Raw genomic sequence first — 19,412 nt, 5'->3', positions numbered from 1 at the left:
GTTTTGTGTTTTTCAGGAGAATATTTAACCAAGAGCTGTGGTCAGAGGTCGGGACAGTCAATCAGTGGCACAAAGAGCTTCTTCTGAGTGAATCATAAGGATGATGTCACAGACGTGCAGGGTGGCAATCTTCCTCTTGCTCTGCTGGGAAGCAGTAAGCATTGAGGTTCCCCTTGATCGTAAGTGCACAGGAAAAATTTATTTTAATTGCATATTTACTATACACTCGACTGTTACTGTTGAGAAACAGTTAAAAAATTAGCAAAGGTTTTGAGAGTTGCATTTGCATATTTTCTTTCTGTATTGTTGTTAAACTTTCCTCTAATTAAGTTATGTAATATCCATACTTTCTATTCATTTGTATCACTAACGTCCCTGAGTTAATACATTTTGTCCAAGTACAAACCAGCTACAAGATTGTTTTATCTCACTAAAACATAAAGAGCAACATCCAACTTAAAATTAATTCTTACATGAACAATAGTATGAATGCACATTTGGGTAATTAATATCAATTAGTGTTTTCTTGCCCGATGAGGCATTTATAGAAGGTTTTGAAATCATTCATGTATTAGCTTAAGTCAGGTTTTTAGAAATGTTAGGAAAATATATATTTTTAGCAGCGCAGTTCTTAATGTATTGCTCATTCGAATCTGTGGCTCATTTTTAAGTCCTGATCAGCATAACTAATTCCAGAATTGAGCAGTACTTTAATCCTTAAAAGTTGGGCAACTTTGCACATCCAAGTTTTTCTAAACAAAATATACAGTTGGTGAGATACAGTATATAAAAATGTATTAATTTTATCATAATAATAATGGCCATAATATTGCAAGATACATCAATAATAATAGTAATAACTTGAAAGCCTCCCATAAATATGATGCTCGCGCGCACACACACACAAAACTTTACAGCCAGAGATTTAGAAGCAATACTTTCAAAGCTATTTAGTGTTTATAGGTGGGGTGTGGGCTGACCACTGACAATGAAAATTATTTTCCTGTGTGACATTCTGGCATAAAAATGAGCACAAATTCTGCAGTAGCTGTAGAAATAGTAGTAGCAATGGTAGAAGTAGTAGCAGTATCAACTAACATATGTGTATGTTTATTATTACAGTACACAAAAGTAGTTTAGATAAATAATTTATATAGTCTGATGAGTAAAAATAGTTTTAATATATTGAGAACTAATCAAATACAGATAAAATATCCATCCATCCATCCACTATCCAACCCGCTATATCCTAACTACAGGGTCACGGGGGTCTACTGGAGCCAATCCCAGCCAACACAGGGCACAAGGCAGGAAACAAACCCCGGGCAGGGTCGCCAGCCCACCGCAGCAGACAAAATATTATATACATTTTATAAAGGAGATGTTGGGCCAGCGCGAACAGCCAGAACAGCTTCAGTTTGACTGAAACTGTAATGGAGAAATTCAGCATCATTTTTTTATGAGAAATTTCATTTGATGCATTTTGATGAAAGATAATGCTTTCTCTTTGACTAGTTTAACATCTCCTATAAATGATTAGTTGTATTTTGACATATCACTACCAGCAAGATAGAACTGCTTTTCCATACTATGACTATGATCAATCAGAATTTCAAGATAGCAAATATTTTAAAATTATTCTATTATTTTTCTTTGTCAGGTATTGAGACTAGTATAAAATAAAGCACTTCTTGAATCATTCATTGGAACATATTCTTCAGTGATGCCTTTCTACACATTTTCTGTAATAAATCTTGTTAAAATAGACAACTTTCTTTATATATTACTGAAGAGGGGTTTCACATTTACTTTATTGCTACTGCCACACAGTGTCTGGAGTTCAGATTTCAGCCTGAGAATGATCTGTGTACAGTTTGCATAGTCTTCTTTTGTTCCTTCCTTCCTTCCATATCCCTTAATTGGCCTTAATCCAGATAGAAATTGTCTTGGCCAGGATTTGAACCCAAGAATCTGGAGATGTGAGGCAGAAGCATTAACCAGTGTCCCACCAACTAATGCCCCTTTTAACTCCAGATCTCTTTATATGAAGTTCTATATAGAACTGTTAAACCAACAAGATTGTTTTTTTAATCGGCAGCATTTTGTTGCACCTTAACATTAACACTGTAACTTTGTTTTTATTAGATCAAGCTTTAAAGTGGATAAAACGTGTATTATTAATGTTTATTTTGCCAAACTTCATTTGACTTTTACCTTCCATCTGTTTAATATCAGTAATAATGTATTTTCAACATTAGTCTTAGGTTTAAGATTGAAGCTAATATTACTAATATCCCCCCCTTCTCCTTGTCTCTCCTTTACTTCCACATCCATGGACTAAACAGCAAAGATTCAACAAGAGCGTAAGTCTTCCTTTGTGAGAACTTTTCCCTTGGATGCATTAGTATTGGAAGTCACTTTCAGTCAATTTCTGCATGCGCATGCTTTTTTCATTTTTGTCTCTTGTTGTTTGGGGGCAAATCACAATACATGTGTTTGCTGTGTTGGATTATGTATTTATTTTGTGGGCAATTTTTTTCCCACTGTTTTCGTGTTTTATAGGCATAAAAATGGAGTCTCAGTGTCCATTATCCAAAAAATAAATATTTGACAAGCTGCCAGTGCTGCCACATGCCAGGTTTTCCCAAGTGCATGTCTCTTAAACCACCTATATAGGTTGGGTGGTTGCAGAAAAATAAGAAATGACTAAAAAATGCAAATAATTCTGAGTAATGTTTTCTTTAAGAGTTCTATTGTTCCAGTGTCTGGAGAATTTGACTATTAACAAGACATTTAGTTTCCATAACAGATTCACTGTGATACCCAAGGCATGTAACTATCCATCCCTTTTCTAACCCACTGAATCCAAACACATGGGTCTGCTGGAGCCAATCCCAGCCAACAAGGCAGGAACCAATCCTGGGCAGGGTGCCAACCCACCGCAGGACACACACAAACACACCCACACCCACTATGGCCAATTTAGAATCACCAATCCACCTAACCTGCATATCTTTGGACTGTGGGAGGAAACCGGAGCACCCGGAGGAAACCCACGCAGATACAGGGAGAACATGCAAACTCCACACAGGGAGGACCCAGGAAGTGAACCCAGGTCTCCTAACTACGACACAGCAGCGCTACCACTGCGCCACCGTGCCGCCCAGGCATGTAACTAGACCATACAAACTAGGCATGTGCATGGAGAGTCTAATACATAAATAACTCTTTTGGGTGCTGACTTTGACTATTCATGTATTTTATTTTTGTTTTGTGCAAAATTTGTAATGCAGGACTTTGGTGCAGCAGTTCAATCGGCTAAGTGTTGAATCAAATGAGACTGAAGCACATTATTAAACCTTAAGATACAACAACAGAAGATCAGTAACTTCAATAACTACGTTCACTACCCAAGCTTAAAAATATCAGAAAGTGTTGTCATAAACAGTGGCATTTTTAGTATGAACATTTATTTTATGTATCCTCAGTAGGCGTGTGCGATATACATTGTTTATGATTATATCTTAATTGCTGTTTTAACGATGTGCGAGATTAAATTATCGAGTATGTAACTCGCTTTGCAAAAAATAAAACACAGAGCTCATTCACTAATGCAATTCTATAGATCACTGCGAGTGCGCAAAGAGAGTTGCTTAGGCGAGCACGTCCAGCAAGCCGCAAGTTAGCATTGCTCCCTGCCTCGAAATGAGTGAACAAACAGTGCCAGATGATAAAACAGACTCGCCATCTACGTAGTCAGAGTTAATTGCCAGACGTGGTTCATTCGCACTCGCATGGCAATGGTTTGGTTTTGAAAAGACTGATGTTGCTCAAATGACAACAATCTGCAAAATATGTGGTAAATCGTTTGCCGTTAAAGACAGCTCGACAACTAACTTGTTTCACCATTTGCGAACTAACCACCGCAAACAATACGAAAAGCTTAAGGAGTCAACTGTCCAGCACAAGTCTAAAGTAACCAAGGTACAAGCACAAAAACATACTCAGCAAACTTTAGCGGACCCATTCCCCAAAAAAAGTGCCTTACGACAAGAAAAAGCAGCAGATGGCATGACATAACAAACACCGTCACCAATTACATCGCAAATGATATGGTGCCAATTCAGGTGGTTGAGAGAGATGGTTTTAAACAACTTTTGAATACTTTAGACCCAAGGTGTACACTGCCTGGCCGAAAATATTTCAGTCAAACAGCTCTGTCTAAGTTGTATGATTCATGTCGGCAAACTCTGACACATAAACTGCAAAAAAACTGACCTGATAAGCAAAGCTATAGATGACAAAAATATAATTCAATATAATTTCAAATAACACTTTTACATTATCTTGGAATTATCGTTATCGTCAAAGTCCCAGAAAATATTGAGATATATTTTTTTTCCAATATCACACACCCCTAGTCCTCAGTGGTGACTACCTTTAAGGAAGCAAATGATCCTGGACTTTATATACTTCTTCGCTGGCTCTTGGTGCATAGCCTTGACTAGAAAAAGCATATGTCAGACCAATACAGGCTGCCGTAGGAGTGTGTTGCAAGTGCCTCCAGCTTACTAAGATTATGTAAATGAAGTGAGCAACTGGAAAATCGCTGGAAAGGTTTTGTAATGTGACAGGGTCTTACCTTGTCACTGCATCATAATGTTATTAATTATGTTAATTAAGCCTGTTTGTGGGGAACTAATCCAGGCCTTCAGAATTACCAAAGGTATTGATAAAGTAGATCCAGCAACATTCTTTCAGGGTGAATCACATACTTGAGGACATCAGTGGAAATTAAGGGCAAGTGCATTTAAAACTGAAGCCATGTAGATAAAGCAGAAACATTGACAGCCCTTATGAAGAATAGTGATTAGATATTGGGACAAGCTTGATGGACTGAATGGTCTCCTCTTGTGCGTCACATGTCTTAGGTTCTTATACATCAGAATCATCTTCCAGCTTTGTTGCTGTTCTCAGCATCTCTACCCTCCACACATACAGACTCCATCGTGGCAACTGAAGCAGTTCTCACTTCTTCATTCAGCATTGTTTGGAACACAGCTTTTACAGACGTGAACCTCTGATGGACATTCAAAATACCTCATGTCAAGAAGTTGCAAACGCAGTGCAATCATTGCCATTTATTTAAAATTTCACTGTTAAATTTAACTGTCTCTCCAAATTATTAGGGCCATATACTGTAAATGAGCTTCCTAAAAGATGTCATGTGATTCAGTTTGTGTGTGTTACAGCATGCAAATTCCAAACATGATCCTGCCAGATCACTGTAACTTGCTGTTCAGTGCTTTATCATCCAGTTACCTTGAAGCAAAGTTCAAAAAAAGTTCTTTTCACCACCAAACCACCTCTTTATCATCTTGTAAACATAGGTTTTATTTATTAGAAGTAAAATGATCCCTTTGTTCATATAGGTTTCTTAAAACAATATTGTTAAAATGCATCATCTTACCGAAAGCAAATTTGAAATACTTTGTTGACAGTTGTTCTGGGTCCAAAACTTTTAATTCTTTGCCATCTAGTTAATTGCTGTTAATGAAATCTACTACAACAGAATACATCATGACATCCATGCCACTTGAGTAAATCGGGATAGATAACAGCATGATTAGATTGAAACCATCTCTAATATATAAATACATAAAGACATATTGCATCCTGAACCACTAAGTCACCTTGGGTCAAGGTGCTTGCCAGATACACAGTCCAGTAAAACTAATAATTTGTCATTTTACAATGCTTTCTGCTATAGCTTGAACATCGAGTTTTCTATTACTGTGCTAGGCTCTGAGACTCCATCAAATTATTAAGTACTTAATTCTTTATCTAATGAAGAAGATATATTGCCTTTACAAAGAAGGCATGCTTCCTAATGCTCTGTGGTCTTTCTGCTACTACAGTTAAGCAACCTCCAACAATCACAAAGCAGTCACCTAAAGACTACATTGTGGACCCCAGGGATAACATCATAATTGAGTGTGAAGCTAAAGGAAACCCCCTTCCCAGGTAAAACTTGCTCTTATTTTTCTTGTTTGTTTGTATGTTTTCATCGCCTCCTGTACAATTAAATTGTTGTCTCTCATTTGGATTGTTTTTAATTATTCTTATAATTTGATCTAAAAGTGCTATTTTTTTAATTTTGTTTTTAATCAGAATCCAGTCTGATCTTTCAAGTGAATTACATGTCTAAACAAGCAAGTAGACTGTAATGTAGCACATTTTTCAGAAGATATGGATTTCAGACTTAACAAACTAGCTATTTAAAAGAAAGTCGACAATTGTGGTTGTTTCTCTCCATATTAGGCACAATGGTGTTTAGATGAGATTATCTGAGTATCAAAACATAATTGCATCTTGAATAAACATGCAAAATTAAGTGAGTTTTTAAATGGTCTGAAGAAAACAGGTCTTGTATGTTTTCATGCTTGTGATTGATTCTTTTATATTCCGCTCTTTAAAGCTACACATGGACACGTAACAGAAAGTTCTTCAATGTGGCAAAAGATCCTCGTGTAACAATGAGACGTAATTCTGGTACACTAGAGATTGGTTTTCGAAGTGGAGGGCGTCCTGATGAATATGAGGGAGAGTATCAATGTTTTGCTAAGAATGAATTTGGGACTGCACTCTCCAACAAAATCTTGCTCCGTGTTTCAAGTAAGTATCAGGGACAGCGAAGGGCTCAGTGATAGCCCATCTTTTTTCCAACATTTGCCATGGTTCCTCTTGTCAGTGGTTTGTTTTTTACCAAGCAGTATGTCACGTGATTGGGGGTAGGGGCAGGATGCATAAAAGAACTCGGCTCAGATGGCGAGGTTGCTTGAGCAGTTTGTTACTTTGTCATTGCAACATCCACCATGTAGAAATTCCTTTACACCTTTAAGAGTTTTGGTATGTTTCTGTATTTTGTGTTTTTTGACTAAAAATTAGTTTTTTAAAAGCTGTTGCGCATGTTCACTGTGCTTTTGGGCACCTGTTGTTAGAACATACAGTGATTGCTATGGACGTGTTCTTGGAGGTCGCAACCTAAATACTGTGATGTTACCAGATATAAAAGGTCGTCTGGGCAATCTTTCCGAATCTGAGCTGCACATGAAAATAATTAATTGCTTGCTGAAAAATGTCTGTGCTTAATTTTTTGCTTTTGTCCTCGACTTAGTTTCCCTCTCTTTTTGTTTTTTTGGCCTTAACACTGAGTTTTCTTCTGTTTCACCCCATTTGAATGGATGGATGTTCTTCTCCTGGTTACTCCAAATCTCATTTGCCCTGCACATATAATTATTATTATATTATTATAACTTTTTTAATTTCTAATTTAAATTTACAGATTTTTGTCCTGTGTTTTTGTTTTCGTTCAGCCTCCCAATTTCACGACCTTTTTATTTTACATGTTTACATGTTTTTAGACTTTTGTGTTTAACCCTTTTGTACTTTGGTGTCATATTTGTTTTATTAGATCTGTATGACCTTTACTGTTTTCTGATCCGTTTTATTAATTACTAACTTGTGAATTAAAACAGGTACATTTAGTGGAAAACTTTTTTTTGTTTTAAGAAAAATTTTAATTTCATGTATTTCAGCAGATCAAGAGAAAGAAATTTATCATATAATGGAACATAGTAGCGACCTGTGCTGTTCAACAGTAAACAATGTTAAAAGTGTCCATGGAGAAATTAAAAAAATCTCATGTTACTCATTTCACATAAGCCTGTTATCTAGTTATATGCTCAGACATGCGAAAAGCATGCATTTTTTACTAAAATGTTATTAGTACTTCTTGAAAATCAGCATAAAATGTACACAGGAAAGGTTAATTCCCAATTGAATTGAAGACGGGACTCTTGATCAATGAATGATGGGGAGAGGTGGGTTGTCAATTCAAATGCACAAAGTGAATACTTAACCATGTGCTATCATATAATGTACTACACATTGCTGGGGATTGTTTAACCCTCTTCTGTATGTGTGTATGTCTTATTAGAATCGCCACTTTGGCCCAAAGAGTACCTGGAGCCAGTAGTTGTCAATGAAGGCTCTCATGCCATTCTGCCATGTAATCCACCGCCTGGCCTCCCACCACCTCACATCTTTTGGATGAATAGTGGTAAGACTTATTCACTGAATGCCTAGAAAAAATTCATATTAGTGCTAAGCCATGTAAACTCTTCACGTCACAATATATTCAGTTGAAGTATGGGACTATTCCTAATGTAAAGGACTCATTGTTGATGTGGATAGCCTTGCTGATTTGATTAAACTGAATAGAGTATGTCATAACATACAGCATATTGTATTTTTGTGATGAGTGTATAAAAATGGTTTTCATTAATAATAGCAATTAATTTTCTTTGCATTTTCATTTACTCCCCACAGCCATGTTACCCATCACTCAGGATCGACGAGTCTCGATGGGGCTGAATGGAGACTTGTATTTCTCCAATGTTCTAGCTAAGGATGCTGAAACAGACTACAGCTGTAATGCCCGTTTTCATTTCACACATACCATTCAGCAAAAGAATCCATTCACTCTGAAAGTATTGACCAGTAAGTATCCTCCCATATTTAAAGCAAGACTCATGTGAGCAGAAGGAAAACCTTTCCTCAGTGATTAGCACTTTTTAATACTGTCCAGGATTATTTTGGTTAGCAAGTACTCAGCCTACTAGGTTCAAATGGACAAATTCATTTACATTTCATAATCAGATAGATTTTATTTTGTCATTGGATAGCCTATAAATGACTTTTTCACTTGTGGTTAAAAATATTGATTCCCCCTGGAGGTTTCAGTCATTGAACAGCATTAATGATACTCTCACGCCAGGATTGCCTTAAATGGCACCTCCTGATCCTTCTCTTTTAGTAATCCATCAGCAGAACAGCAAACAGCAGATGGCCTATGATAGCATTAAGGTGCACTGCATCCATCATACATGACCAGATGATCTGTTCCTGTTCTTTGATCATGAGTAGCCCCTAGAGCACTGCATGTTGGTGACTTCCACCAAGTATTGTATTTTGTTTTTTAACAGGTTAGAATTTGCATCCCTTCTTACATTAAAGTGTTCCCCATGAAGGCAATGTTTTTCTTTTGCATTTACTTTCATAATAGTTTCTTTCTTCATGTTTACTTAATTTATCATTAAAATTAACTTCAATTTGTGCTTTTCAATGATTTCTGTTGTAAACTAAGGGAATAGGAAAGCTCTTCTTTATTTTTCTGTCCTCGTGAACAAAATGTGCAGTGCTATCTTGTAGTAAAAATGTGTAAGAAAACTGATGGTTGTATTTTCTTTTTTTACTGATGGTTGTATTTTCTTTTTTTACACTAAATTGAATATTGAACAGCTTTAATCACAAAATGTAAAAACCTTTAAAAATGTGGTTAGATTTTAATTGTCAGTCAGTATTAGCTTTATAGGTAATTACTTACTACTTAACTACTTACTGAAACTATTTTGGAATTCAGATTTTTTGTTGTTATTACTGCTTCCAACATTAGCATTTACACCTCAAATTGAAGGTTTGTTTTGTTTTTTTGCTATTACATATTTAGTAGAGACTTCAGATGATACATTTTATGGGTATTTATCATTATAAATTAGATTGATCACTAGCAACATATTAGGATAAGTCAAAGACATGATGAGAACATTCAGGCCAGAATAATGCGTCAGTTCATATTTTTATGTTTTCCACCAATTTCCAGTGCACGGTTTTAAATAGTTGTGCAGTCTGAATTTTCAGTACCATTCACCTTGAGAAATTCATTTTTGGATTTTTTTTAAAATGTCACTATTTTTGAAAGCTTATAATTTTAAAGTAAAAGCTGAAACCAAGTTTATGTGTTTCCTTCAGTAATAGGAAGTTCTAAGTTTATTTCGGCTGACTGAAATGTCACTCGTGAATTTGGCCTGACAATTCTAGTTTGCAATTAATTAATTTTTATATTTTTCCTGATGTGAAAGCATAATTGCACACATATTTAGGTACCATTGAAACTGACACTTACAGTGGTGTGAAAAACTATTTGCCCCCTTCCTGATTTCTTATTCTTTTGCATGTTTGTCACACAAAATGTTTCTGATCATCAAACACATTTAACCATTAGTCAAATATAACACAAATAAACACAAAATGCAGTTTTTAAATGATGGTTTTTATTATTTAGGGAGAAAAAATCCAAACCTACATGGCCCTGTGTGAAAAAGTAATTACCCCCTTGTTAAAAAATAACCTAACTGTGGTGTATCACACCTGAGTTCAATTTCCGTAGCCACCCACAGGCCTGATTACTGCCACACCTGTTTCAATCAAGAAATCACTTAAATAGGAGCTGCCTGACACAGAGAAGTAGACCAAAAGCACCTCAAAAGCTAGACATCATGCCAAGATCCAAAGAAATTCAGGAACAAATGACAACAGAAGTAATTGAGATCTATCAGTCTGGTAAAGGATATAAAGCCATTTCTAAAGCTTTGGGACTCCAGCGAACCACAGTGAGAGCCATTATCCACAAATGGCAAAAACATGGAACAGTGGTGAACCTTCCCAGGAGTGGCCGGCCGATCAAAATTACCCCAAGAGCGCAGAGACGACTCATCCAAGAGGTCACAAAAGACCCCAGGACAACGTCTAAAGAACTGCAGGCCTCACTTGCCTCAATTAAGGTCAGTGTTCACGACTCCACCATAAGAAAGAGACTGGGAAAAACGGCCTGCATGTCAGATTTCCAAGACGCAAACCACTGTTAAGCAAAAAGAACATTAGGGCTTGTCTCAATTTTGCTAAGAAACATCTCAATGATTGCCAAGACTTTTGGGAAAATACCTTGTGGACTGATGAGACAAAAGTTGAACTTTTTGGAAGGCAAATGTCCCGTTACATCTGGCGTAAAAGGAACACAGCATTTCAGAAAAAGAACATCATACCAACAGTAAAATATGGTGGTGGTAGTGTGATGGTCTGGGGTTGCTTTGCTGCTTCAGGACCTAGAAGGCTTGCTCTGATAGATGGAACCATGAATTCTACTGTCTACCAAAAAATCCTGAAGGAGAATGTCCGGCCATCTGTTCGTCAACTCAAGCTGAAGCGATCTTGGGTGCTGCAACAGAACAATGACCCAAAACACACCAGCAAATCCACCTCTGAATAATTGAAGAAAAACAAAATGAAGACTTTGGAGTGGCCTAGTCAAAGTCCTGACCTGAATCCAATTGAGATGCTATGGCATGACCTTAAAAAGGCGGTTCATGCTAAAAAAACCCTCAAATAAAGCTGAATTACAACAATTCTGCAAAGATGAGTGGGCCAAAATTCCTCCAGAGCACTGTAAAAGACTCATTGCAAGTTATCGCAAACGCTTGATTGCAGTTATTGCTGCTAAGGGTGGCCCAACCAGTTATTAGGTTCAGGGGGCAATTACTTTTTCACACAGGGCCATGTAGGTTTGGATTTTTTTTTCTCCCTAAATAATAAAAACCATCATTTAAAAACTGCATTTTGTGTTTACTTGTGTTATATTTGACTAATGGTTAAATGTGTTTGATGATCAGAAACATTTTGTGTGACAAACATGCAAAAGAATAAGAAATCAGGAAGGGGGCAAATAGTTTTTCACACCACTGTACTTATTTACACATTTTAGAAAGACAGTAAAAAATTAATTTAATTATACAAAACGATTCGATATTGAATGTGAAAAATAAAATCAACATTTGTTAGGCCACAAGTCTTTTGTAACACGCCTGTCTATCTAAACTCTTAATCTTTTATAGTATAGTCATGTTGATTGGAGTGCAGCTATTGTCAACATACACTCCATTATTTTTAACTAAAAGAAATTAAATAAACAGAACACTCTCCAGATGTATTCTTCTTCTGTCAGATATATCTATTTTTTACAGAGGAGGTTCACAAATGTTTGTTAATGATGAAAATGTTATGTATTTCTATCAGCTTCTATCTATATGCTGCCATCTCCTGTAAAGTAAAAGTTAAGTATGTGAGACATTTCTTTTTCCAAACATTCAAAGTACTCAGTGCTCTTTTCAAAACTATATCTACATTCCTCAGTCAGAAAACTAATTTTAATTTAGGGCTACTGTTTAAGAATTTAGTCACAGTTAATCACACAATTAATATTAACCATCTTTATAAACATTAATAATTTTCGATAAAGCAGAAATAACTCGGTGATTGATTTATAATACAAAATAATTGCTTACCTATGCATATTAAATTATTCTAGTTAGGTTATTGAATGTTTTTTGTAACAAAAAGAATGCTCAGCATCCACCAACCACCCAATTGTGTTGTAAGACATCACACCAGAAGCACTAACAATTATACAAACAATTAAATATTAAAAAACAGAAATATAAAATAATGGTTTAGCTTTTGTGCACAATCAGCACTTGTTTAACTCAGGTTGTGCTTAGCTGTGTGACACACATTAACTGTCCTTAATTAGATTGAAAATGTGTAAAGATTAGCTTTTTAAATAACAAATGGTATAACGGAAAAAAAGTAGTATCTGAAAGGGTTGTTTTAAATTGCACATAAACTCACACTGTTCAGTGTGGCGCAGAGGTCTCACTCGTTGCATTGCTGCACCCGGATCTCAATCCAGGCGGTTCTCCGTGTGGTGAGTACGGCACCGTGCTGTAATCAGCGCATGCTCCCAGCCTCTTTCTCTCATTGACAAAGAATGTACAGTATCATTTATGAATTAAAAAGTAAGCCTAATTATCTCAACCTTCAGCTCAAATGGATGGAAATACTATCATGAGTAATTTGAACTGATTGTTGCCTAGTCTTATTGCATACAGTATAATGTTGGTTAATATATACTAATTATATATATATATATATATATATATATATATATATATATATATATATATATATATATATATATATATATATATATATATATATATATATAGTACTGTGCAAAAGTTTTAGGCAGGTGTGAAAAAATGCTGTATACAAAGAATGCTTTCAGAAATATAAATAATGATTCTTTATTTTTATCAATTTACAAAATGCAAAGTGAGCGAACAAAAGAAAAATCTAAATCAAATCAATATTTGGTGGTACTACCTTTTGCCTTCAAACCAGCATCAATTCTTATAGGTACACTTGCACAAAGTCAGGGATTTGTAGGATTATAATCAGGTGTATGTTCAACCAATTATACCAAACAGGTGCTAATGATCATCAATGTCACACGTAGGTTGAAATACAGTCATTAATTGAAACAGAAACAGCTGTGTAGGAGGCTTAAAACTGGGTGAGGAACAGCCAAACTCTGCTGCCAAGGTAAGGTTGTGGAAGAGTTTCATGACATGGCAAGATTGAGCACAGCAACAAGACACAAGGTAGTTATACTGCATCAGCAAGGTCTCTCCCAGACAAAGATTTCAAGCAGACTGGGGTTTCAAGATGTGCTGTTCAAGCTCTTTTGAAGAAGCACAAAGAAACGGGGAACCCTGAGGATCGTAGATGCAGTGGTCGGCCAAGGAAACAGTGCAGCAGATGAAAGACACATCAAGCTCATTACCCTTCAAAATCGGAAGATGTCCAGCAGTGCCATCAGCTCAGAACTGGCAGAAACCAGTGGGACCCAGGTACACCCATCTACTGTCCGGAGAAGCCTGGCAAGAAGTGGTCTTCATGGAAGAGTTGCAGCTAAGAAGCCATACCTCCGACATGGAAACAAGGCCAAGCGAATCAAGTATGCATGGAAACATAGGAACTGAGGTGCAGAAAAATGGCAGCAGGTGCTCTGGACTGATGAGTCAAAATTTGAAATATTTGGCTGTAGCAGAAGGCAGTTTGTTCGTTGAAGGGCTGGAGAGCGGTACAATAATGAGTGTCTGCAGGCAACAGTGAAGCATAGTGGAGGTTCCTTGAATGTTTGGGGCTGGATTTCTGCAAATGGAGTTGGAGATTTGGTCAGGATTAATGGTGCTCTCAATGCTGAGAAATACAGGCAGATACTTATCCATCATGCAATACCATCAAGGAGGCGTATGACTGGCCCCAAATTTATTCTGCAGCAGGACAACGACACCAAACATACAGCCAAAGTCATTAAGAACTATCTTCAGCGTAATGAAGAACAAGAAGTCCTGGAAGTGATGGTATGGCCCCTACAGAGCACTGATCTCAACATCATCAAGTGTGTCTGGGATTACATGAAGAGACAGAAGGATGTGAGGAAGCCTACATCCACAGAAGATCTGTGTTTAGTTCTCCAAGATATTTGGAACAACCTACCAGCCGAGTTCCTTCAAAAACTGTGTGCAAGTGTACCTAGAAGAATTGATACTGTTTTGAAGGCAAAGGGTGGTCACACCAAATATTGATTTGATTTAGATTTCTTTTTTGTTCATTCACTGCATTTTGTTGATTGATGAAAATACATGATTAGCACTTCCATTTTTGCAAGCATTCTTTGTTTATAGCATTTTTTCACACCTGCCTAAAACTTTTGCACAGTACTGTGTACATATATATATATATAGAGGTTAATATATCTGTAGCGAGAGTAGGGAGCAGGTTGAGGAGACCCTGGAGAGGTGGAGATATGCTCTAGAGAGGAGAGGAGTGAAGGTCAGTAGGAATAAGACAGAATATATGTGAGTAAATGAGAGGGAGGTCAGTGGAATGGTGAGGATGGAGGGAGTACAGTTGGTGAAGGTGGATGAGTTTAAATACTTGGGATCAACAGTACAGAGTAATGGGGATTGTGGAAGAGAGGTGAAAAAGAGAGTGCAGGCAGGGTGGAATGGGTGGAGAAGAGTGTCAGGAGTAAATTGTGACAGACGGGTTTCAACAACAGTGAAAAGGAAGTTCTATAAGATGGTGGTGAGACCAGCTATGTTATATGGGTTGGAGACGGTGGCACCGACCAGAAAGCAGGAGATAGAGCTAGAGGTAGCAGAGTTAAAAATGCTAAGATTTGCACTGGGTGTGACAAGGATGGATAGGATTAGAAATGAGCACATTAGAGGGTCAGATCAAGTTGGACAGTTGGGAGACAAAGTCAGAGAGGCGAGATTGTGTTGGTTTGGACATGTGCAGAGGAGAGATGCTGGGCATATTGGAAGAAGGATGCTAATGATAGAGCTGCCAGGGAAGAGTGAAAAGAGGAAGGCCTAAGAGAAGGTTTATGGATGTGGTGAGAGAGGACATGCAGGTGATGGGTGTAACAGAATAAGATGTAGAGGACAGAAAGATGTGGAAGAAGATGATCTTCTTTGGCAACCCCTAATGGTCATTTCCAGTTTCAAATAAAAACTAACAGCGTCAGATCCCTAGGGTGGTAGTATGTATCGTGATCGTGACTGAGAGAATAAAAGTGGGAAAAAAAACAGTAACTTTTACAAGTACTGTAAATGTACATGGTCTGTTACAGACGCAAACCAAATGTATGTGTGTACTGTATAATATTAAAAATAAGAGCAGCTCACTACTGAAAATGGCAAATATAGGAGGCAGTCAGGATCGAACCGGGGACTCTTGATTAGAAGTTAGCAAATCTTACCGTTATGCCACGGAAGCTGTTGGTTTGTGTTTGAACCTTTTGTGAAAGTGTTTGTTTGATCTTTGTACTTCAGGCTTCACACATTCTACAGTTTATGCCTACATTTTGTAACATTTATTACTAAAATATGAGTTTCTGTTTTAACAATCTGTTTACACAGATTACTGTAGAAACGGAACACAAATGAAATGCATGTGTTCCAAATATTGTAATGATCTATTATTTCCACTCTAAAACTCCTCACTCCCAGATAATCAAACAAGACATGAGCTGGGAGAACATTGTGAACATTCTACGATGGTGGGGGGATGGAATACCAGCCTGCTTGCTGCTTGTCTTACTCAGGCACATTTACAGGACAAAAGACACTGACGGAGAGGTGCGAACGGATTTAAGGTGGGCCAGATGTACGAGTTTTCTCATAAGCTCTGGTAATTTTAGTGTTAATGGCTGCCTACCCCCACCATTATCTGAAATGCTAGTCCAAAGGTGGCTAACTCCAATCCTGTAGAGACACAGTGGCAGCAGGTTTACATTCTATTCATTTTCTTAATTAATGATTAGTTTTTGTGACTAATTAACTTCATTTAATTTGTTATTTATGATTCAGACTCTTTAAATCAGGGCTAAGCAATGTCTGTCCTGGAAGGCCATAGTGGCTTCAGGTTTTTGTTCTAACCCAATTGCTTCACGAGGAATCATTCATTGCTGATGAAGCACTTATTGCTCAAGTAACATTTTTCTGCTTCATTTTAGTTGCCAACTTGTTAAGAGTTTCAACCCTTAATTGCTTATTTTAGTTTAACAGTTTTATTCATTATTTTAACTGCTCCTTATTAGCCATAAGATGCAAATGGCAAAGGGATCAGTAGGTCTCCATCTAGTTTGTCTCAGTTTCCACCCGTGTGTATTCATCTTTCACTGTTTGGTTTAATTAAGTCATCAGAAGGAAACAGAAGAGAAAGTGAAGAACTGAAATCTGCTCATCTCTTTCAGGCTTCAAATCACTTGGATTATACATACTGTAGATCATTAGAAAATAAAAAAAAACTATGATATAAGAATGATCTGACATATTAGAGTTAAAACCCTAACAAGCCTTGAAATTAAATAAGATCTGTTAATGGTGAGGACTGGCTTCTAATTAAGCAACTGGATTGGAACAAATACCTGCAGCCACTGTGGCTGTTATCCAGGATTGGAGTTGGCCACCCCTTAGCTAGTCCATAATTCCATTTTCACCTTCAGGGTTTTACAGTGGATATACATATTCCTCCTATGGTATATCTCTTTTCGATAATGAAGCATCACCTAATGAAATATGTAAAATGAAATCCTGGAACACATCTACTCTGATAACTGAGGTATTAGTGTAGCTCCCTTTTAATTGACACTGCACAGCCAATACCACAGTAAGGCAATCATAATACTAATAAGTTTCTGTTTAGCTTGTATTAAACAATCATTCAGCATATAACCAAGTCAGACTCTGCCAGGCTTCAGCTTTAAATATCAATAGGGTTGAAAAACAGCAATAATCTGTGGTGCTTTCACTTCTCCTGCCATTATGTTCTCTAGTTACTGTCAGATTAAGCAGAACTTCGCATGGTGGAGGTTTATAGTGGGCACAATTCAAAAACCCCAGGGTTGAGCAGGTAAGTGGTTGGGGTGCTTCAACTTGACTAGAGTGCAGCAGTTTTGGGGTTTTCTCCTGCCAGTGTGTGGTAATATATTTTGTAACTTTAAGACCATTTTCTTTTCATAAAATAAACTAGTCCGTGTTTGTGCCCAAGAACACATCCTCACACACACAGCATAATAATGAAAGCAAAAGGCAAGAATGTGTAACAAAAGAGAAAAGTAAGAAAAATATATTATTTACAAAAGATTAATATTTTATAGGCAGTTTGTGTATATGAGTGCAAAGCCCACTAAATATACAGACCACAGAAAAGGACTAATAATGATTGATCTTCACTTCTGCTTATGGTTACATATGAGAAGAATAGTGCCACACTGATCTTAATTTTTGTATTCCTTTTGTGCTTTCCAGGGTTTAAATTCTGCCATAAGTAAATGACAAGCAAAATTTGCTGAAGTTTAATTTACATATTAAAACATTCTAATAAGGTTTACTATTATTGGGTTTTCAGTTTCTGAGCTTTACCCAAGGTTTATTGTGATATTTACGACATTCTTCTTTTTTACGCTCATGTAAACCCAGTACATCTAAGTCCCAGTTCTTACAGTGTATCACAAGGGACACTTTACTATTTCTTTGAGTGTAGAATCGCATCTGCCTACCAAAATGCCTCTTTGTATATAAATATGCTTTTGTGCCATGGCTTCACATATTCACAAGCTTTTTTGAAATACTCACTATGAATGGCTGCCTAAACAAAGAGTATGATAACACAAAATTAATGATACATCTTTTTATGAATTGCTACAGTAAGTAGAGTAGACCTAATTACTACAGGCTTATAGCATGGAACCTTTTAAACATTGTTTTTCTCTGTCAGTTGCCAGCTGTATGCAGATTGTGTAAGTTAATGTATACAATTTCTGTTACAAATACATGCTGCCAAATAAGTTAACCTTTGTGTGACAGGTTAACCTTTTTTGCCCTAAGGTTGCAGCAAAAAAGTTTTCTATTTTACTTACTCTGTTCTTTTTGACATTAGAATCACTTTATACAGGGGTTTAAATTTCTGCCCTGTGGATCTCATGTGTTTGCTGGTTTACTTTTACAATATTTAACCTAGTTCCAGCCGGTGAACTCTTCATTTAATTAGGAAGAGCCAGAATTATCAGACAGTGTTTAGTTTTCCGTGATAATTTGTGTGTTATCACATTACTAGATGAGTACTCAGGATGTGCAAATACAGTTTCGTTTTATGGTGTCATCTGTTAGTCTCTATTTATTATCCTCTTTAAAAATCCTATCCAAGTAAGAATGAAAACTATTTATAACACAAATTAGGACTTCACAAATAATTCAAATCTAAGACAGCACTCAGGGTATTTTTAGACTCAGTAAAATGAAGAAATAAGCCATCTGGTTGAATTGTAAGTTCAAGTGGTAGCAGTAATTGGACTCTGATTTAAAAATTATCTGAAACAAAGATAACTTTTTGTCTGGGTTTTTTGACAGCACTGTTTCAGAGCCACTACTCTAATTAATGAGTTACACATCATCTTTTTTTTTTTCGTTTCTTTTATTTTACTTTTGATCTTGTTTGTATTTGTTGACTTTTGCCTATCAACATGATGCTTTAATGCTTTCTCTTTTCTTTCACAAAGTTGTTTTTACTTTTTTCGTTTTGTCTTTTTTTATTTTTTTATTTTTGCATGCTGATGCTGCTGTTTTGTTGCAGAGGAAAGCCGTAATGATACATCAGTGCACTTCTCGTTGAACCTCACTGAGTTACACAGTGGTGAGTGCGCACAGACATCTCTGTCCTGCATTGGTGTTCTAACTTAGCTTTCATCTAACCCAACTCATTTATAAATTCAAACAGTTGCATCTAAAGGCACTTCCAGACCAAAAGATGTTCCATATCATTATATCTAAAGCATTTAATTTCTTAACACTTTAAGAGCTAGCCAGTCTTTTTCCTTCCAAAACCTCTTTAGGTGAAATGCCTTCAGTCATTATGCCATAAGTATGATGCAGTCCTTATATAAGTGCATATTAATTTTAAATGTGGAGCTGTGACATTGTATTCTCCTGCGCAATTTGCCTTTAACATTAGATATGGCAATGAGATTTGTTCACTTTTATTTTTTCTGTCATTATTTTCTCATAGTATTGTTTCTATTCAAAATATTAACACTATAATGT

At 36.5% G+C, this 19,412-nt stretch overlaps 1 protein-coding gene across 25 annotated transcripts in view; it reads left to right on the top strand.

The window, feature by feature from the left end:
- nfasca (neurofascin homolog (chicken) a) overlaps positions 1-19,412 on the top strand; it is a 275,383-nt gene that overhangs the window by 140,951 nt on the left and 115,020 nt on the right. For 16 of the 25 annotated variants that reach the window (XM_039749089.1, XM_039749100.1, XM_039749098.1 and 13 more), the window contains 7 exons: positions 17-179; positions 2,346-2,363; positions 5,919-6,024; positions 6,479-6,675; positions 8,000-8,122; positions 8,392-8,562; positions 18,946-19,005. In XM_039749089.1, the coding sequence (XP_039605023.1) occupies positions 101-179; positions 2,346-2,363; positions 5,919-6,024; positions 6,479-6,675; positions 8,000-8,122; positions 8,392-8,562; positions 18,946-19,005 (754 nt within the window). In that variant the 5' untranslated portion in view covers positions 17-100. The remainder of the gene's footprint in view (positions 1-16; positions 180-2,345; positions 2,364-5,918; positions 6,025-6,478; positions 6,676-7,999; positions 8,123-8,391; positions 8,563-18,945; positions 19,006-19,412) is intronic. The other 9 variants (XM_039749111.1, XM_039749108.1, XM_039749109.1 and 6 more) reach the window with 3 other exon arrangements.

The sequence above is a fragment of the Polypterus senegalus genome, chromosome 3, assembly GCF_016835505.1.
Source record: "Polypterus senegalus isolate Bchr_013 chromosome 3, ASM1683550v1, whole genome shotgun sequence".
Taxonomy (NCBI): domain Eukaryota; kingdom Metazoa; phylum Chordata; class Cladistia; order Polypteriformes; family Polypteridae; genus Polypterus; species Polypterus senegalus.
The sequence above is the reverse complement of the archived record's forward strand: the minus strand, read 5'-3'. Positions and strand labels throughout refer to the sequence as shown.